The sequence below is a fragment of the Microcebus murinus genome, chromosome 1 (genome assembly GCF_040939455.1).
Source record: "Microcebus murinus isolate Inina chromosome 1, M.murinus_Inina_mat1.0, whole genome shotgun sequence".
NCBI classification, from domain to species: Eukaryota; Metazoa; Chordata; class Mammalia; order Primates; family Cheirogaleidae; genus Microcebus; species Microcebus murinus.
Genome location: NC_134104.1, coordinates 155,374,623 through 155,397,194, shown reverse-complemented (window position 1 = coordinate 155,397,194; position 22,572 = coordinate 155,374,623). Strand labels below are relative to the sequence as shown.

Genomic DNA, 22,572 nt, shown 5'->3' with positions numbered 1-22,572 from the left:
CTCATTTAATCCCTAAAGGTAGCCAGGTGAGGTGGCTCAAGGCCTGTAATCCTAGCACTCTGGGAGACCTGAACAGGAGAAGTGCCTGAGGTCAGGAGTTCAAGACCAGCCTGAGCAAGAGTGAGACCTCCATCTCTACTAAAAATAGAAAAATCAGTCCCAGCTACTCAGGAGGCTGAGGCAGGAGGATCGCTTGAGCCCAAGAATTTCAGGCTGCAGTGAGCTATGATGATGCCACTGCGCTCTACCTAGGGTGACAGAGTGAGACTCTTGTCTCCAGGGGGAAAAAGTCCCTAAAGGTCTATGAAGACTCTAAAATACAGAGAGGTTAAACCACCTGCCCAAAGTTACAAAATATAAGTGACAGAGCTAAGATGCCACCCCAGGTAGTCTGCTTCCAGTTTACTATTACATTTTACTGCCTCATGTCCAGTCAAGTCTCAATCACAGGGTAACTAACCAAAATGCACAATCAAATCAAAATCCTTAAACTCACTTTTAAATATCCTGAATACCCCAACTCTTCTGAGAATGAGAATCTTCAATAACCCTTGGTTTACACTCATTTTACAATGCATTTTCCCATGTTTCTACCAATACCTCTACTGAGGGCAATCAGGCAAAGATAGTGAAACTAAAGTTTCCAGAAGACTCAAGCCACAAGTTACACAAGTGAGTTCTAGCCAGGATACCAAATTCTCCTCAGTGAAGTTGTTTTGGAGATGGCCAGGCACAGTGGCTCACGCCTGTAATCCTAGCTCTCTGGGAGGCCGAGGTGGGCGGATTGCTTAAGGTTAGGAGTTCGAAACCAGCCTGAGCAAGAGCGAGACCCCATCTCTACTAAAAATAGAAAGAAATTAATTGGCCAACTAATATATATAGAAAAAATTAGCCAGGCATGGTGGCACATGCCTGTAGTCCCAGCTACTCGGGAGGCTGACGCCACGGCACTCACTCTAGCCCGGCCAACAAAGCGAGACTGTCTCAAAAAAAAAAAAAAAAGTTGTTTTGGAGAAAGAGTTGTTTAGGTAACATTACAACCTTCCAGGTATTTATACAGATTATTATTTTTTATTACTTGGAATGCACAGAATTTAAGTACTGAAGTGTTTCAGACAGTATTATGTCATTACTACCAACTTAATTTTCTAACAAAATGGGTCTTCATTAATTTTTTCCACCATAGCCTCGTAAATGGTCTTACCATTCATAAAAACATAAGCTTTCCCTAGTGTTCTAACTTTAACCTACATTTAATTTTAAAACACATTTAAGATTTGGCTTCATTTATGTGCATTAAGTGAATTTTCGGCCAAATAGGAATAGGCAACAAACACCACACCAGCAAATCTGAGAAAATAAAATGTTAATTCCTATAGACCAAATGCCAACAGTTTGAGAGAGCTAGTACACTCACAAGTGGGCAACCACTGAAAGAGATTGATACTTTAACACAAGGCTTCTTACTCCCCTCCCCAAGTCTCAGTGCAACAGCACATGCAACAAAAGGAGATGACATTCACCCTCAATACCCAGGGACTTAGACAACAAAGAAAGCCAAGCACATACTACAACACTGCTAGAAATACATTTCCCAGGAGGGATGGAATGAAAGGCTCTGCGTCACAGTGTTCACTGGCTGCCCCCTTCCCCTAGACAGAGATGTTAATGGGGTAGGCTAACAAACTCATACCTTCATACTCGTCAGAAATTACTTCCCTACAGAGACGGCTGCTGGCTAAGTCACATCCTATGAGTCCCCTGGCCACAATGCTCAATACTGCTGCAGAGCATCCTGTTTTTGACACCTTCAGGTAGGCACTGGCAAAGGGCTAAAGAGAGCTTGGTTATCATCCTGAGCAAGCTCACTAAGGAATACATAACCCACAATATTTGACAAAGCAGGATGGCTAGAAGGCTCCTTTATTCCCAAGCCCTAGACCTACAAGTATCAGTCAGTGATAAAAGACATTTTACATCAAGAGAACCACAAAGAGTTACAAAAAACTCAACCCAAAGCATTTCACAAAAACCTCCTCAGAAGCATACACACACATTCAGGCTCTACTAAGGTGCCCAGCAGATCCTTGTGACTCAGAATCTATACCAATTTGATCTGTAAGTAAAACGTGGAGGAAAGAATAATGCATGAATAGACAGATGCTTCATCTTCCATAAATATTAATACTTTATTCACTCTGAGGAGTCAGGACTTCTTCCCTCACATTCTTCTGTCTCTCCTAAAATTCTTAACTAGTATGTCATAAGGAGCTTAATCCATTTCCTTAAAGAATTAGTTTTAATAAACTCTAGATATAAAAATAAATTTATTTCCTGGAATTATAATTGGGAATCACTTGATATGTGGAGAAAGGAGAAGGAAGAGAAGGAAGTACATGATCACCTAATTTCAAATGCTTACCAAGTGCCCAATACTATGCTAAATGTTCTGCAGACATTATTTACCAAGAGTCACTACTCAAATGCAGTATCACTCCTCAAGAAACTTTCCTAACAACCCCATCTAAAATTATTCCCATCATGCATTTTCAATACCCCTCTTCATTTTCTTTACAGCACTTAGCACTATCAAATATTGCCTTATTTTTAATTTGTCTACTTGTTTATGCTGTCTTCTCCCATTAAAATAAACTCACATAGATGGTCTTGTTCACTGTACCATCCTTAGCATGCAGAAAGGTACCAGGCATTGGCAAGTGACATTGATGCACACACACACAAAAAAAGGTGCCTGGCTGCCCCTGGCACACAGCTGGTACTTATGAATGAACAATCCCATTTAGTCCACAGGAGGGCTCCATGAGATACTGGGAACAGAGGGAACTGAGGCTGAAGGAGCTTAAGAAACTTACCAATGGAAACCCAGCTAGGAAGTAACATCTGACTCCAGAACATGCACTCCTCTTTTCTATGTTACAGTACCTAAGTACAAAAATTTCCCTGGCAATCTGATTCTCAAAATTGTTCCCATCAAAATGATTTATACACATCCTGAATTGTGGTAAAAAATGCTGATTTGATCATGAAGTTTATGTGGTTCAGCAAAAGAAGATTCTGTTGTGTGGCAGTGTCAGCAGTCTATCCTATGACTAGTGGAAGAATAAAAATCTAGGAAAAAAATAAATAAATAAAAGTCTAGGGGTTGACTGAATAAGGATATGGAAGATGTCTTATTAAGGAATAAGTCCAGTGAATACTTCAAAATGAGATGAGACAAAAATTTGGAATTTGAGATAACACCCTGTGGGATCCATGAATACCATATAATCTGTCTTTCTATTTTTTTTAAAAGACAGGGTCTCGCTGTATTTCCCAGGCTAGAATGCAGTGCTATTCATAGGCACAATCCCACTGCTGATCAGCACAGGAGTTCTGATCTGCTCCATTTCTGGTCTGCATCAGTTCAACCCTCCTTAGGCAACCTGGTGGTCCCCCACTCCTAGGAGGTCACCACACTGATGCCGAACTTAGTGCAGACACCCAATCAGCATAACACACTATAGCCCAGAACTCCTGGACTCAAGCAATTCTCCTCCCTTGGCATCCGTGGTAGCTGGAACTATAGGCACAAGCCATCATGTCCAGCTCTGTCTCTTTTCTAAGTGTGAGATTATAAGGTCCTGGAAGGTGGAGGCTATCTCTTAACTGCATTCATGAATACAGCAACACATGGTACACTGTGCATAAGGATTACTACCTGTCAAAACACTATTTCACACCTGGAAGAATACTGGCCCTACTCCTGCTTTATTCTAGTGTCCTATTCATTGGACAAGGGTCATTATCAGGGATCTGACAGCCCTAAGAGTTTTCAAAGAATAGCTAGAGATGTCTACAAGCCACCTTTCAATGTCATTTGTGTAAATGAGCATTTCCCTAGATGTCACTCCAACAGAAAATCTGCCTAAAGATAAGCACCCTGTTTTTAAAGAAGGCTGCCCTAATTTTGACACTACTCTTTTAGGGGGCTAGATACCTTAAATAGAATTTTTTGTTGGGATACAAGGAAGAGGCAGTTAAGAGACAATGTTGATGTTTTATTTTTATTTTTTTGAGACAGAGTCTCGCTATATTGCCTGGGCTAGAGTGCCGTGGTGTCAGCCTAGTTTATAGCAACCTCAAACTCCTGGGGCTCAAGCGATCCTCCTGCCTCAGCCTCCCAAGTAGCTGGGACTACGGGGCATGCGCCACCATGCCCGGCTGATTTTTTTTTCCTATATATTTTTAGTTGTCTACCTAATATCTTTCTATTTTTAGTAGAGACGGGGTCTCACTCTTGCTCAGGCTGGTCTTGAAAATTCCTAAACTCAAACAATCCGCCCACCTCAGCCTCCCAGAGTGCTAGGATTACAGGCATGAGCCACCATGCGCCCCAGCCTATATTGATGTTTTAAAGATCAAAGATTCAATAGTTCTGAGGCCCGGCTATGGTGGATCACGCCTATAATCCTATCACTCTGGGAGGCCCAGGTGTGAAGACGGATTGAGCTTGAGTTTGAGACCAGCCTGAATAAGAGTAAGATCTCGTCTCTACTACAAATAGAAAAATTAGCTGGGTGCCATGGAAATCCCTATAGTCTCAGTTACTCAGGAGGCTGAAGCAGAAGGATTGCTTCAGCCCAGGAGTTTAAGGCTACAGTGAGCTACGATGACACCAGTGCGCTCTACATAGGGCAACAGAGTAAGACTGTCTCAAAAAAAAAAAAAACCACATGGCCGGGCATGGTGGCTCACGCCTGTAATCCTAGCACTCTGGGAGGCCGAGGCGGGCGGATTGCTCAAGGTCAGGAGTTCAAAACCAGCCTGAGCAAAAGCGAGACCCCGTCTCTACTATAAATAGAAAGAAATTAATTGGCCAACTAATATATATATAAAAAAAAAAAATCAGCCGGACATAGTGGCGCATGCCTATAGTCCCAGCTACTCGGGAGGCTGAGGCAGAAGGACTGCTTGAGCCCAGGAGTTGAGGTTGCTGTGAGCTAGGCTGACGCCACGGCACTCACTCTAGCCTGGGCAACAGAGTGAGACTCTGTCTCAAAAAAAAAAACAAACAAAAAAACCCACATTATTGGCCGGCGCGGTGGCTCACGCCTGTAATCCTAGCACTCTGGGAGGCCGAGGTGGGCGGATTGCTCGAGGTCAGGAGTTCAAAACCAGCCTGAGCAAGAGCGAGACCCCATCTCTACTATAAATAGAAAGAAATAAATTGGCCAACTAATACGTATATAGAAAAAATTAGCCGGGCATGGTGGCACATGCCTGTAGTCCCAGCTACTTGGGAGGCTGAGGCAGGAGGATTGCTTGAGCCCAGGAGTTTGAGGTTGCTGTGAGCCAGGCTGATGCCATGGCACTCACTCTAGCTCTGATAAAAAGCAACACCACTCATCACTCTAGGAGAAACACATAGTTGGAACTGGTTCAAAGGAGATGGCATATGCCATGGTTTCCCCATTTATATTTCCACTATTCACAGTATTTAGTACAGTGGCAATGGACTTAATTACTACTCACCAATAAGAGCAAGCTGCTTTTCTCAAATGGACAGATTGTCAGAATGAAATCAACCAAAAGCATACAGAAGTTTTATTCTTCTCTCCAAAATTGACAGGTAACACAGTTTCTGACACACAATTAGCACAATTGTCCCTTAACATCCACATCCACAGTAGATGGGTGCCAGGACCCCCAAGGGTATGAAAATCCAAGGATGCTCAAGTACCATATATAAAATGGCACAGTACCGTGTTTCCCCAAAAATAAGACCTACCCATAAAATAAGCCCTAGCGGGATTTCTAAGCATTTGCGCAATAGAAGCCCTACACCGAAAATAAGACCTAGTCATGGGCGTGGCTACATAGCATATCTGCACAACCCATGCATTTCGTCATGGAGCAGTAAAGAAGGTGAGCAGCCCTTCTCATCTGCCCCATCATGACAGCTACGATCCCAGAGGTGACCGGAAAACGGCAGGCAACTCCACCAACAAGGTCGGCTCCCCCTGTCAGGTCCTGGCCATCCTGTGCGTGCTGCAAGATAAGGCTTTGAGGAGAAAATAACACATCCCCTGAAAATAAGCCCTAGGGTGTCTTCTTGAGGAAAAATAAACATAAGACCCTGTCTTATTTTCAGGGAAACACGGTATTTGCATATAACCTACATACATCCTCCTAAGCACTTTAAATCGTCTCTAGATTATTTACAACACCAAATACAATATAAATGCTATATAAATGTTAAGGGTATTGTTTGTATTATTTTCTATTATTGTAATGTTTTTCCCATACCACTTACAGATGGGGTCTTGCTACATTGCCCAGGCTTAACTCAAACTTCTGGGCTCAAGCAATCCTCCTGCCTCAGCCTCCCAAGTAGCTGGCACCACCATGTCTAGCTTATATTGTTACTTTATTGTTTTTTTCCTCCAAATAATTTCAATTAGCAGTTGGTTGACTCTGCAGATTCAGAACCTGTGGATACAGAGGGTTGACTATATATACTTATTAGATGTCTGTTTCAATAATAGACAGTGAACAGTCAATGAGAACTCCATTATAAAAGTCAAGGGGATATGGTCCTAATCCAGTCATTTTCTGAGGATCTGACAGTTCTTTCGTTTTTTAAATTTTATCCATTTTTTTAAGACAACAGACATATTAGAATGACAGTTCTTAATGCTACTAACAAGAGGTAAGGATACATCAAAAGTTTTCTCTAATTAGTGTTTGACTCCAAAGCATTTAGAGTATGGCCTCTCCATAATCGTAAGGAGAGAACATGGCAAAAGAAGGGAAAAGTAATTGAAATGAGCCATGCTGACTGGAACAAAGTTGATGGAAGGGCTACAAAAGAGGAAAAGTTCTCACCTATTAACCATTTTTCTCTGGCAGAGCCTTCTTTTAAGACTCCGGGCTCACTGTATTTCACACTCTCAAGTACAGGCAGTGGGTACATAAAAATCAAGCTATCTCCCTAAACTTCTTTTTCCCATTTTACAATGGAGGAACTAAGACACCAAAGAAATACCATGACAAGAAAGATTCTACCAATTTAGTAAATTCTCCCAAAAATACCAGGCAGGGTTCAATAAAGACACAGATAACAATACTACGTGGCAAACTGAATAACTCCAGATGGTTCAAACATAAGGTAAGTACAGATTCAGACTCACCAGCTCTGACTATATGAAGCCAAGAAATTGAGTATGCAATTCCAATTGGCAAAGAACAATGATGAATGCAATAGATACAAACAATCCACTCCTCTCTCTTCCCTAATGACCCTCTTTCAAAAGTAGTCCATGCAGTCAAGACCTGAGTGTCACAGGAGTCGCCATCAGTGGTCTTCACCACCCTAGGTCTGGATATAACTATTGACCTAGAATTCCTGTGCCCGGCAGATCCTTGGGATCACAGACAATCCAGGATCATTCATTGCATCAGGATCTCCATCTCAGTCACACTCCAAAAGGAAGCACTCCAGACCTGTCTTTCTTTCCCACATCTACTGTCTTTGGAATTTACTAGGAATACAACTGGGCTCTAGTTTTTAAAATACACTCTGTGTCCATTAATTCTTTTAGAAAGTTTCCCAGCCTTAAAAGTTTTTCCTGACAACCCTATATTGGTTGGAACGTGGTCTGTTCCTAAGATAGATTTCTTGTACCTTTCCAAAGTGAAATCATTTGAAACCCTCCCTCCCCATACATAAAAAAATATATCCTTCCAGCATCATTTGACCGAAGTATAAAGCAACCTGGTTGGCCTCCATGCATCCGATGGCATCTTCCAAGAGTGAAAACTCCACGCAGACATAGCCATAGTCGTAACCTGGGGACAGCATTTAAATACAGACGGGAGTGGTGTTAGTGCCTTGCAAACACAAAAGACACACTTAAATCCCCTGTTTCTGAACCCCTTAAACAAAAGCCCTCCCAACTAAGCCCTCCCTCCCCTATACTAGGCAAAGTTGCTAGCCTAAATAGGAAAAAGTACTGAAGGAAAGTGTGGATGTTTCTGGGCTCTGACATTCATTCCAAGAGGCTTTTTCTATTAACCAAGATCCTTTGCCCTCTTTAGCACTGGTGATTTGGTGAGGGTGCCCCAGAATTGGGTAATCCCACAGAAAGTTCATGTGGGGACCGGAAACATTTTAACCACAGGCTGAATCTTCTGGAAAAACAAAGTCAACAAGAACAAGAAAGTATCTGGAAAAAAGGTATCCCAATAGAAGGAAAAGTAATTATCCCAAGGCTATGCTAATAGTCACCACTTTTTAAGCAGAAACCACCTTCAAAGACAGAAGTGCTGACAGATTGAGGAAACTATTCTGTTTGGATATCACAGGAGGCTTCTGGTAGGCAGGGGACAGACCAATTCAGGTCTCCTCTTTTTTTTCCTTGTTTCAACTCAAGTCATAAACCAGCTAAAATCTTTATGAAAGGAAGAAGATGTAAAAGCATAAATAAGTACAAATAGCTGGGTCCAAAATTATGCTTATGCACAAAGACTGGCAGTGGGGCAGGCTGGGGGAAAGACAGTAGTTGTTAGCAATCAGTAATTGTTTAAGAATTGCATATTCCATTAGAGTTATAATATAATTGCATATTCCACAGAGTGAATCTGTACCCATCACCTTACTCCTGAGCAAGTGTCATTTGCAGCACAGGCCTGAGGCTCTCATGACCCATGGAAAGTCATGGGATTTACAGGCTGCTGAACTCTAATATTAATCCATCCTATTATTTCCCTGATACTGCCACCATGTAACTACTTGTCAATGCAATGCTCCACAAGTGGTTTCCATGCTTCCTCCACTGCCTCACAGGATAAAGAAGCTCATTTCTAGAAGTGACGCTGTATAGATGGAACAGCAAGAAAAAGGTATGATTTGTTCAGATGAGAAATAAAACTCAAGAAAGAAAAACATAAAACCTATGAAAATTTTGAGCACAAAATATACATTAATAGGAAACTGGTATCACCACCAAATCAAGTTATCAAAGGTCAAAAAAATTAGAGCAATAGAAAAGTGTAACTGTAAAAACATACCAAATTTGGTAAAATGAGTGGGATTCCTTATCACATGGAATGAATGGCCTAAAATGTAAGCTTTGATTTTAGACTCCAAGTTCACTATGAAATGTTACAATGGTATAGGCTGACCCTTGCTTTGAGTTTTAAAAAATGATCATAAAGAAGAAACAAAAGCTACCAGAAATAGCATCACTTTAGGTTGAGAAAGCACCTTAGGCTAATTTTCTATCATAATTTCACAGCTTTGACCAATATGGATTAAAACTAATCCCTCCAAACTCTGTTTAAACTTACCACAGGCCGCGCGCGATGGCTCACGCCTGTAATCCTAGTACTCTGGGAGGCCGAGGTGGGAGGATCACTCGAGGTCAGGAATTCGAAACCAGCCTGAGCAAGAGTGAGACCCCCCGTCTCTACTAAAAACAGAAACAAATTAATTGGCCAACTAAAAATATATATTTAAAAAAAAAATTAGCCAAGCATGGTGGCGCATGCCTGTAGTCCCAGCTACTCGGGAGGCTGAGGCAGTAGGATTGCTTGAGGCCAGGAGTTTGAGGTTGCTGTGAGCTAGGCTGACGCCATGGCACTCTAGCCCAGGCAACACAGTGAGACTCTGTCTCAAAAAAAAATAAAAAATAAAAAATAAACTTACCACAAAATCAGTCTCCTCTGCTCAGTAACTCTTTGAAGAAATAAAAGTACTTTAGAGAAACAGTGTACATATTTGTACATATCATATTAACGATGGAAATTGTTTTGTTCTTTAATTCCTTTCCAGTGGACTTTTTGATCAAACTCAGTGAACACCTGATACATAAAACAGTCTGCATTTTGTAAAGGGTTCTGAATATTCTTGAGAAACAATATAGAATAGCAGAAGGAACTAATATACCTGTTAGCACAAAATAACTACTGTAAACACTCAAATGCATGTCCACAATCAGAAAGAATTAGCCATGGAACAAGCAGATGTACTCTCAAGTGTGCTGATTACCTCTACAGAACATATGAAAGAAGTGCCCAGGTGTGTGGAAAGGAACCCTCTCCATAGCTGCCAAGATGAAAAACATGAGGAACTAACATCAAATTGGCAAAGCTCTCAGTTTCTTTTCTGTGCTTAAAGAAGTAACCTCTAGAGGAGCACACAATCTATGGACAGAGAAAGAGAGAAGATTCATGACAATGTTCATACTTTATGAAAGGACAAATAGACAATGATACTAAAGTTATTAGGAAGAAAAGATACAGTCAACAGAAGACATTATGAGCATCTAATAGCATCTCTATACATCAACCCTGCAATACTATATGTTGAGACAATGTATTTCAGATTTAATGTCATATTCACAAGCCCAACAGTCAATTTCTTCTACGTGAAACTCGAGTTATCAGACAAAAACCCAAATTTAACTTTTAACTATTAATATACATTTTTAAAAAATATTTCTTAAAGTACCCAATCTTAGGCCAAGCGCAGTGATTCACACCTGTAATCCTAGCACTCTGGGAGGCTGAGGCGGGAGGATCGCTTGAGCTCAGGAGTTTGAGACCAGTCTGAGCAAGAGCAAGAGCCGTCTCTACTAAAAACAGAAAAATTAGCCAGGCATCATGGTGCACACCTGTAGTCCCAGCTACCCAGGAGGCTAAGGCAGGAGGATCACTTGAGCCCAGGAGTTTGAGGCTGCTGTGAGCTAGGCTGACGCCACGGCACTCACTCTAACCTGGGCAACAGAGTGAGACACTGTCTCCAAAGAACATAAAAACTAAAAAGTAAATTTAAAAAACAAATAAAATAAATAAAAAATACCCAATCTTGAACCCAGGCATTTTGTTTGTTCAAGGCTCATTCTTTATACCATAAAGAATTTCAAGCCGGGCGCGGTGGCTCACGCCTGTAATCCTAGCTCTCTGGGAGGCTGAGGCGGGCGGATTGCTCGAGGTCAGGAGTTCGAAACCAGCCTGAGCAAGAGCAAGACCCCGTCTCTACTATAAATAGAAAGAAATTAATTGGCCAAATTAGCCGGGCATGGTGGCACATGCCTGTAGTCCCAGCTACTCGGGAGGCTGAGGCAGCAGGATCACTTGAGCCCAGGAGATTGAGGTTGCTGTGAGCTAGGCTGACGCCATGGCACTCACTCTAGCCTGGGCAACAAAGCGAGACTCTGTCTCAAAAAAAAAAAAAAAAGAGGGGCGACTTCCGGGGCCCCCGCTCTTGGGGCCCCAGAACCTCGTCCAAAAATTTATAAAAATAAAAAAAAATAAAAAAAAAAAGAGGAAAAAAAAAAAAAAAGAATTTCAGCAATTGCCAAAATAGACAATGATACTAAGTAATAATTTACATAGAATTTATTGGTTGGTACAAGGCTCTATTCTTAACACTTCATATACACTGATTTAATCCTCACAAGACCACTGCATATGAGATAAATATTTTTTTTCTTATTTTTTCTCAGACTTGAGCCAGTTTATATGAGGTTAAATAGCATCAACCTCATTTTACCCATGAAGAAATAAGCAAAGAGAGGATAAATAATGTGCTCAAATTAACAAAGTAAGTGCCAATACTGAGCTTTAAACCCAGGCAGTCCATATTTAAATTGATGTTGTTAACCACTACTATGTATAAAGCCTCTCACCCTTTAATAAGATCATACACTGATTTAAATAATCTGAATTCCAAACTCTACAGAGCCCAGTCATAGAAAGGGTCCACATGCCTGAACATATCTAAACCCTTGTTAAGAAATATAATAATAAACCTAGCTAAGACAGTTACTCCTATTTTAAAATATCTATAGCAGAACCATGATGAGTAGGCCTGAGTATACAAATTAGAAAGCATTCACTCTCAGGAACTGACTATACTGGATCCCCAAATTCTTCTGAAAAAGATAAAAACTATAAAGTCTTGTTGTAAATGATGATTATAAAAAAATATATAGCAATATGGAAAGATGCTTGATATAGTATATTTTAAAAGCTTTAAAAATGAATGTATGCTTATAGAGAATTATGTAAAATGTGTATAGAAAAGAGAACTAGAATTAAATACAGTGAAATTGCATCTAACTCTGAGGTTAGAGACAGAAGTCAGCTTGTGAGATAAAAACAAGGCACTGTCAAAATCATACTTGAAGACCCCAAGGTGAAAAACAACATACCATTTTTCAACATAGGTTAAGTCCAACATTGCCAGTCTTTCCTCCAGGGTTGCAACAGATCACTTTTCCTTTTGTTGACACCAGATGAAGAGGTTGGCTTGCATTTAAGGACCATAAGGTGTAAAAAACATACCGCTTTAAATAACAGTATCACAGCCAGCACAGTGAATGCTCACTCAGAGAAACTTGGAAAGGGAGACCAACTGAAGCCATAGCCAAGTCTCATCCTCACCTCCCATGCTCACTCCCTGATACGGAAAACAGGATGTGGGATGTGAGGAGTGGGGATAGAGTTCAAATAAGCATAGGTGTATATACAAAAATCTGCAAACGCATGTAATGCAACACAACTGTATACCAAAATGAATATAGTGGTTGTATTGCTATAGAACAATAATCAGGGATTTTCTTTATTTCACAATTTTTTTTTTTTTTTTTTGAGACAGAGTCTCACTTTGTTGCCCAGGCTAGAGTGAGTGCCGTGGCATCAGCCTGGCTCACAGCAACCTCAATCTCCAGGGCTCAGCGATCCTACTGCCTCAGCCTCCCAAGTAGCTGGGACTACAGGCATGCGCCACCATGCCCGGCTAATTTTTTGTATATATATTTTTAGTTGGTCAATTAATTTATTTCTATTTTTGGTAGAGACGGGGTCTCGCTCAGGCTGGTTTTGAACTCCTGACCTTGAGCAATCCGCCCGACTCAGCCTCCCAAAGTGCTAGGATTACAGGCATGAGCCACCACGCCCGGCCACAAATGTAATTTTATAATTCACAGAAAAGGCATAGAAGATATTCTATCCAGAGACCTAAATATTCTGAAACCAACCAACCAAACTAGCATTCAGAATTGTTAGGAACCATTTGCTAACAGTCCCAAGGGCAGGCTTTTACTGAAGACAGTAATAAAAAGCCTATTTCTTTCTTTCTTTCTTTTTCTTTTTTTCTTGAGACAGTCTCACTCTGTCACCCCAACCAGAATGCAGTGGCATCATTGTAGCTTACAGCAACCCCAAAACTCCTGGGCTCAAGTAATCCTCCTGCCTCAGCCACCACTACAGGTGTACACCACGATGCCTGGCTAATTTTTCTATTTTTTACAGAGCGGTCTCGCTCTTACTGAGGCTGGTCTCAAACTCCTAACCTCAAGCAATCCTCCTGCCTTGGCCTCTGGGAGTGCTAGGATTATAGGCATGAGCCACAACACCAGGTTGGGGACTGTGGGGTGGGGGGAGGATCATGATTTTAAAGGATGTAGGCTGGGAGGACATGGGCTTTATTTTACTGGTATCTTTTTTTCCTTTTTTTTTTTGAGACAGAGTCTCACTCTGTTGCCTGGGCTAGAGTGCTGTGGTATCAGCCTAGCTCACAACAACCTCAAACTCCTGGGCTCAAGCGATCCTACTGCCTCAGCCTCCCGAGTAGCTGCGACTGCAGGTATGTGCCACCATGCCTGGCTAATTTTTTTCTATATATTTTTAGTTGTTGAGCCAATTTCTTTCTATTTTTTTTAGTAGAGACGGGGTCTCACTCCTGCTCAGGCTGGTTTTGAACTCCTGAGCTTGAGTGATCCGCCCGCCTTGGCCTCCCAGAGTGCTAGGATTATAGGCATGATCCCCCGAGCCTGGCCCATGAAAAATCTTAATGAAGATCCAAGAGGGCTTAGTTCTATAAGTCCTGTTTTCCTAAATCTATTTCATTAGGAATATAGGTTTTAGGTTTTTAAAAATAAAATACTATCAAGTTAGAGATTTTAGCAAAAACCAAAACAGAACTGATCCAGGTATTTGAATTCCTGTCAGTGGGAATAACACAACATAAGGAGGCCTGTGTGCAAGATTTCCAACAGATACTTTGCTCTGTTAAAACCTCAAGTGAATATGCACCTGGCAACTTTCATTTATGAAAATTAGTAAAATATATGATTTATATGTCAAACTACCATCTGGGAAGAATAGAATTGGTCCACATAAAATCCATCACTGTGACATCTTATAAACACTTTCAATTCTCTCCCCCTCAGCAATACATATAAGAATTGCTAGTTTATAATAAAATAAATTAAATAAGGAAGATATACACTGATGATTACTTGATAAATTTTTGAAAACTGCATGATTCTCCATCTGAGCCAACTGGTTATTTAAAGAAAAAATTATGTTTGGTTTTTATTTTTAAAGTCCAAAATTAACCCCAGGGTCACTTCATCCTGATGATGGTTCTCTGGGCCCAAGATAACATTTGTTAGGAAACTCACCCTTATTCAATTTATTTCAATTCCACTGGCAGTAATGATGTTATGTGAGCACAGTGGAGGACAGTGTCTTTGTCCCTGAGAAGAGTTTAATCTAATGGAAGAGTCATGACACATACAAATAGGCATAACCCACCCTGAGATGATATGTAAGTCAAAACAGGAATAATTAATCTTCAAAGAGCCAGTGATCTCTTTCAATTTTTGTTCACTTAAAAAAAAAAAAACCCTGCAGAGCAACTATCAGGAGTAAGAGAAGAATTGCTGCAGATCTGCTTTTCCCCAGGCAAGAACACTTCAGCCTGGCAGGAAAGATGGTGCAGTCACGGCAGAAGGATCAGCTAGGAGAAGAGCAGTATCAATGCTGCAGCAAACTGCCCACACAGAGAGGTGATACTAAAACAACAGAGTTCCCAGATTATGGAATGGAGTCTTCTTTTCATTTCTCTATTCCCAATCCTAGCATAATACCTAGCATACAACACTGCTCAGTCAATGCCATATCAATTATAATGAGCATTGTCACTGGTGCAACACACAAGAAAGTAACTTCTACAGCTCTGTACATATGCAGAAGCTACACCATGTAATCTCAGTCAACTCACATCTCTCTGGGCCTGGGTTATCCCACATGCAAAGTAGCCATGATGGCAACACTCCTTTGCAGAGTGGTTTCAAGGATGCAATGAAATAATGTATTTTAGCAACTCTGTGCCTCTATTATGAAGCACTCTATTTGAAAGTACTATCAGGGACCAACAATAAAGACAGGTGCCTCTGTTTTAATTGCTTCTCCAATATTCACCAATATTAATGGTTTTGCAGCTGAAAGGCTAACTTCTAGACTGATTTCTAGTATATACTGAGAATATATCTGCTTCCCTCCATAGGTCACAAAGCTATTTTCATTTTGACTAGGAAGAAAAATATCACCCACATACATTTTTTCCCCACTGCCTCAGCCCTGGTACAAAGGGTAACTCAACACTGTTCTAAAAGGCTCTCAGAACATTCCACAAAGATAGTAGTTTCTGAGCTGGAAGTTGCTCAGAACAAGACCAAATCATATTGGCCCAGCCACTTACCTATTCCAGAAGTGAACCAGCATCCAGAGAAGGATAAGATAACATTATTATGTAAGACTCAAAACTTGACCAGATCATAAGCCAAGGTATGTAAGGCTAATACTGCAGAGATGGGTATAGGAATCCCACTGGGCGACTTATGCCCTGGAACAGATAACCAATGCCCACCTAAAGGCACTAGTTAAGGGTCAAATAGAGCTTTAGGGTCCCCATCTTTGGTATCATAGAAAGACATTTGGTCTTTGTTCCAGGTTCCTGGCACAGAGCTTCTAAAACTCCTGGAATTTCCTGATAAGGGTGATAGAAGTGCCTTTCACTCTAGTGAGACAACTCTTGGCAGGCCCCTAGATAGCTTCAGGATGAGGGCTAGACACCAGAAAAGACCAAGCCTTGATCGAAAGTTTAGAACTTTCTCGGCACCGCCCCACAAATTCTGGAAAATGGAGAGGGGTTTGAGCCAATCACCCATGGGCAATGATTTAATCAACTGTACCTACATAATGAGGCCTCCATAAAAGCCTCTACAAAACAGGGCTCAGAGAACTTCAGGTTGTTGAACACATCCACATGCTGAGAAGGTGTCATACCCTAACTCCACAGAATAGAGGCCCCTACACTCAGGATCCTTCTGGACTTTGCCCTATATAAACCTCCTCATCTGGCTGATTTGTATGCTTTAAAATAAACTGATAATCATAAGTGTTTTCCTGACTTTTATGAGCTATTCTAGCAAATTACTGAGCCTGAAGGGGGAGATTATGGGAACCTCCAACTTTGTAGACAAATCAGACAGAAGTGGAGGTAATCTTGGGACTCAATACTTGCAATGGTATCTGAAGTAAAGGCAGTCTTGTGAGACCAAGGCCTTAAACCTGTGAAGTCTTGAGGCTAACTCCAGATAGTTAGTTACCAGAACTGAATTGAATTGCATTGCAGGACACCCAGTTGTTGTCAGAATTGATTGGCATCAAGAGGGAAAAAGGAAAACAAAACTTTTACCATCTCTCTGCCTATGTGACACAGGCTCTCCACTAACATCGTTGCTGAACATGTTCAGACATCCATTTCTCAATTCACCTGCAGCTTGTTTTCCCCCTACTTTATGCCAGAGTCAACTGCAAACACCATTAAACCAGCTGGCTTACTGACAGCACTTGTCCTCTAGGCAGCCATTTGAAATATAGGCCTATTCTTGGCTAAGGCTTCCCCCCAAAAAGGTTTATTTCATCAGATATATAAGTACATTTGTCAAACATGTTCACTGTCTGATAAACAAGGTGAGCACTTTCTAGGCTTCCATACTAACTCAAATGCTAAACAGAAAATTTTTAATTTTCTATAAAATATAGCGGTTTTAATTACAATCATGTGCCACATAACATTTAGGTCAACAATGAACCACATATACATATGACAGTGGTTCTAAAAGATTATAATGCAGGTGAAAAATTCCTACCACCTAGTGACATCATAGCTGTCATAATGTTATAGCACAATGCATTATCTTTTCTGTTTAGATATGCTCAGATACACAAATACTTAGCATGGTGTCACAATTACCTATAGTATTCAGTATAGTAAATATGCTGTATAGGCTTGTAGCCTAGGAGCAACAGACTATACCACATAGCCTAGGTGTGCAGCAGACCATGCCATCTAGGTTTGTGTACATATGCTCAATATCTACACAATGACAAGATCACCTCAGGACCCATTTCTCCAAATGTATCCCCATCACTAAGTGATACATGACTATATTTATAACCATACAAATGACAGAAGAGAAAACTCTACTCCCTCAACACAATACCTACCAATGCATAGTTTTAGGAATTAAAATCAAGTCTGTTAACAGCTTTTGGGGGAAAATTTCTTGGAAGGTTCTACTTATTCAATGCTTTATTTCTGAAGATTGCACATACATGTTAACTCATACTGTGGGGTTGAAGTAACATATCCCTATATTTATACAAATTCGGTTTAACCACCCATTCACAGATACCCTACATAGCTCCCAGGAATCTCTGTAGCATAGAGTACAACATAAGACACCTGACTAACATTTTATTCTTTGATTTACAGACAAACAAAAGCAGGAAAAGTGTTTGGCTTGTGGCATAAATCCATTTGATAGGTCACTAGGAAATATCCAATCAAGCTCATGTTAAGCTATGATTTTCCTACCCTGTCATCATCATTTAGGGAAATTTGATTGACTTTTTTTTTTTTTTTTTGAGACAGAGTCACACTTTGTTGCCCAGGCTAGAGTGAGTGCCATGGCGTCAGCCTAGCTCACAGCAACCTCAGACTCCTGGGCTCAAGCGATCCTGCTGCCTCAGCCTCCCAAGTAGCTGGGACTACAGGCATGCACCACCATGCCCAGCTAATTTTTTCTATATGTATTAGTTGGCCAATTAATTTCTTTCTATTTATAGTAGAGACGGGGTCTCGCTCTTGCTCAGGCTGGTTTCGAACTCCTGACCTCTAGCAATCCACCCGCCTCGACCTCCCAGAGTGCTAGGATTACAGGCGTGAGCCACCACGCCTGGCCTGATTGACTTTTTAAAATGACATTATCTAGTCATTTTCTCTCACCAGAGTCCACAGCCCAGTACCTAGTTCTTGTACTAGGGGATTTCCTAACATGTATTTGATAATTATGACAACTAACATTCACTTTTTCTTTTTTCTTAAAGACGCGGGTCTCATTAGGTTGTCCAGACTGTATTTGATCCTGAACTCAATCCACCTATCCTAGCCTCCCAAGTAGCTGGGACCACAGGCACATGCCACTGAACCCGGAAAATATTCACTTTTTTCTTTTTTTTTTTTTTGAGACACAGTCTCACTCTGCTCCTTGAGCTAGAGTGCTATGACGTCAGCCCAGCTCACAGCAACCTCAAACTCCTGGGCTCAAGCAATCCTACTGCCTCAGCCTCCCAAGTAGCTGGGACTACAGGCATGCACCACTATGCTCGGCTAATTTTTTTTCTATATATATTAGTTAGCCAATTAATTTCTTTCTATTTATAGTAGAGACAGGGTCTCGCTCTTGCTCAGGCTGGTTTCAAACTCCTGACCTCGAGCTATCTGCCCTCCTCGGCCTCCCAGAGTGCTAGGATTACAGGCATGAGCCACCGCACCTGGCCCATATTCACTTTTAATAAACTCAAAAGCATCTGTAGGCATTCAAATTAAATACAGAACAAAGGGAATATTTAGTTTTGTTTTACTTGGATTTTCCTGCTCCTTCTAGCCCTAAAGCAATCCAATGAGCCATAAAAGATGTAGATCAAGTCAAGGAATTCTCTTTTCTCTTTCCAGGCCAAATCAGTTTATAAAACAGTGGTTAAAAAAAAGAGGAATAGGCTCCACACAACCAAGAGACCAGGGAATCCCATAGCAAAATTAACATTCAACAAAATCAGAACTACCTTCTACAAATGAAATATTACCACTATTTCCCCTGGTTGGTTACTAAGGTACATTGAGATGGCTGGGAAATCAGTTTTTACCTCACTCTAACCATCTCAAAGTGCTCTTGATCATTAAAAAAGTTCTCTTTGAGAAAGAAAAATGATGGTGGCTCACGCCTGTAATCCTAGCACTCTGGGAGGCTGAGGCGGGTGGATTGCTTGAGGCCAGGAGTTCAAAACCAGCCTGAGCAAGAGCGAGATCCCGTCTCTACTATAAATAGAAAGAAATTAATTGGCCAACTAATATATACAGAAAAAATTAGCCAGGCATGATGGCGCATGCCTGTAGTTCCAGCTACTTGGGAGGCTGAGGCAGCAGGATTGCTTGAGCCCAGGAGTCTGAGGTTGCTGTGAGCTAGGCTGACGCCATGGCACTCATTCTAGCCTGGGCAACAAAGCGAGACTCTGTCTCAAAAAAAAAAAAGAAAAATTATAGGAAAACTTCCCCAACACTGAGCCTAAATCAATCAAGAACTTTTAAGGTCTCCCAGCGTCTACTGTGTACAAAATGGCTCCTCTATGAATTTACAAGTTCTTATATTCCAACTACAATTTAATGTTCAAAACATTATTATTATTATTATTACATTTTTTGAGACAGAGTCTCACTCTGTTGCCCAGGCTAGAGTGCCGTGGTGTAGCCAAGCTCACAGCAATCTCACACTCCTGGGCTCAAGCGATCCTGCTGCCTCAGCCTCCCAAGTAGCTGGGACTACAGGCATGTGCCACTATGCCCGGCTCATTTTTTATGTATAGATTTTTAGTTGTCCAGCTAATTTTTTCTATTTTTTCAGTAGAGATGGGGTCTCGCTCTTGCTCAGGCTGGTCTCGAACTCCTGACCTTGAGCGACCCACTCACCTCAGCCTCCCAGAGTGCTAGGATTACAGGCATGAGCCACTATGCCCAGCCTGAATACATTATTTTTAAAAAATATGCACTTCAGCCTGAGGTTCCATCTCTACAAATAATAGAAAAAATTAGCCAGGCATGGTGGCCTTAGCCTGTAGTCCCAGCTACTCAAGAGCCTGAGGGAGAAGGATCCACTTGAGTCCAGGAGTTTGAGGTTGCAGAGAGCTATGATGATGCCACTGCCTTCTAGCCCAGGCAACAGAGCAAGACCCTGTCTCAAAAACAAAAACAAAACAAAAAAATATGTACCTGTGTGTGTGTGTGTGTGTGTGTGTGTGTGTGTGTGTGTGTGTGTGTGTGTGCGTGCGCGCACACACACACACACAGGCATTCCAAAAGAGGTACAATGAGCCTTCTTTCAGAGAGCACACAAAAAAGGCTAGGTCCATCTCTATGCTTTTTTCTCTACCTCTTTCCTGTTTCCTATAACATCCCCTGAAAAGCATTGATTCCTTTTATTTTACCTCTCTGATAATCAGAGGACACCATAAACATGTGTTTACTAGTCTATCTGACCAATGATGGCCTTCAAGCATTCATTTAGGTTTTATTCTTTTAATCCTATTGGCTCCAAACATCCTATTCTTGTCATCCTCTAGTAACTTTAGGATTAGAAATGACCAAACACTTTACATCAACAGTAAACCAGAGTATTAAATTCTTCAAACTTTCAGTTAGAAAGAATTTGTGATGTGTAAGAAATCCCAGATCCTTTACACAAACTGAATTAAAAGATACAGGGTCATGTTCAGAAGAGAAATACAGAACACTCATCCCAGATACCTATTTTCCACAAAAACTGAAGCCCCTTAGAGTCGAACATTACACTGTTTGTGTTTACCAACATATCTTCAGAACCTTAGAGCCACTCAGATACTGCTTAGATGAATGAATCAATAAACAAACAATAGCACTGTCCAATAGTTACAACAGTAAAGCCATATACTAATCAGAATGGCACATATTTGGCGGGTAACATCAAAGAATGAATCAACTTTTTTAAGGTTACAGAGTGCTATTTTATTTTAAAATGATGAAAATATAACAGTTTCTATGCATAGCATAATGAACTGAAGTGAGACTAGGACAATCAAGTATGAACTCTACCAGGGGGGTGTAATTAACAATCAGTAGGCTATTAACATCTATGCTAAAACTCTGAATATACTCTTCACTCATGAAAATGTTTTTATGAAATCAATCTCTATGTAACTTGTATAATCCACATACTATAAGGCTAGGCACAGTAGCTCACACCTATAATCCTAGCACTTTGAGAGGCTGAGGTAGGAGGATCAGTTGAGGTCAGGAGTTCGAGACCAGCCTGAGCAACACAGGGAGACCCTGTATCTTCGATCATTTTTTAAAAAATTAGCTGGGCTTGGTGGCATGAGCCTGTAGTTCTAGCTACTCAGGTGGCTGAGGCAGAAGGATAACTTGAGCCCAGGAGTCCGAGGTTGCAGCAAGCTATGATGACTCTACTGCACTGCACTCTAGCCTAGGCAACAGAGCAAGACCCTGTCTCATAAATAAATAATTTATATACTATATAATTCACCCTTTTCAAGTGTACAGTTCAGCAGTATATTCACAAAGTAGACTCTATCACCACTCTTTGGTTCCATTTATATTTACATCAGTCAGAAGACCTAAATGATAACCTAAGCATGTAAAATTACTTTTAAATTTACATTCTGAAGGTAGAGAATATAAGCTATGAGGGTAAGCACAGGTCAGATGTTCTGGTGCAGGGGAAAGGTTAAAGAAAGAAGCCATAGCCGGGCGCGGTGGCTCACGCCTGTAATCCTAGCTCTTGGGAGGCTGAGGCGGGTGGATTGCTCAAGGTCAGGAGTTCAAAACCAGCCTGAGCAAGAGCAAGACCTCGTCTCTACTATAAATAGAAAGAAATTAATTGGCCAACTGATATATATATAAAAAATTAGCCGGGCATGGTGGCTCATGCCTGTAGTCCCAGCTACTCGGGAGGCTGAGGCAGAAGGATCGCTCGAGCCCAGGAGTTTGAGGTTGCTGTGATCTAGGCTGACGCCATGGCACTCACTCTAGCCTGGACAACAAAGCGAGACTCTGTCTCAAAAAAAAAAAAAAAAAAAAAGAAAGAAGCCAATGTATTTTAAAAGCTTGTAAATAGTTTTTATAAACGGCCGATATCTATTGCCTATTTAGGGTAACTTAAATAAATGACTTCCCCTACCTGGACTGAAGTTGATAGTCAAGCAAATCCCTGCACTATACAGGCTGATTAATGGTCCTTGTTTCCTTGCTACTCCAGCAGAAGAAACTATTCAGTGAATCCTTCGAACCACCAAAAGGCACAGGAAGTCCCATACAGCTTTATAAAACCTGGAAGACTCAGCCAAAGCCACCTGAGCATTTGGCAAAAGAGACAAGTGTGGACTACAGAAGCCAGAACAATTCTACCTAGAGAAGGGTAAGAAATCCAGCAAGGGAGTAGAACTGACAGAGGGCTATAAACAGAGTTCAAACCGTTCCCAAATCTTAGAGAGGCAAAATCCATCTCAGCTAAATGGTTCTGAGCAAGAGGATATAACCTGCCGATGTCTCAAAATTGATATTCTAAGTGGCTCATGCCTGTAATCCCAGTGCTTTGGGAG

General features: G+C 41.1%; 1 protein-coding gene across 10 annotated transcripts in view; it reads right to left on the bottom strand.

The window, feature by feature from the left end:
• Window positions 1-22,572, bottom strand: part of RBM6 (RNA binding motif protein 6) — a 122,926-nt gene that overhangs the window by 65,090 nt on the left and 35,264 nt on the right. For 7 of the 10 annotated variants that reach the window (XM_076007876.1, XM_012771325.3, XM_076007877.1 and 4 more), the window contains one exon: window positions 7,775-7,848. The exons of the other annotated variants lie outside the window; for them this stretch is intronic. In XM_076007876.1, the coding sequence (XP_075863991.1) occupies window positions 7,775-7,848 (74 nt within the window). The remainder of the gene's footprint in view (window positions 1-7,774; window positions 7,849-22,572) is intronic. 10 annotated transcript variants of the gene reach the window in all.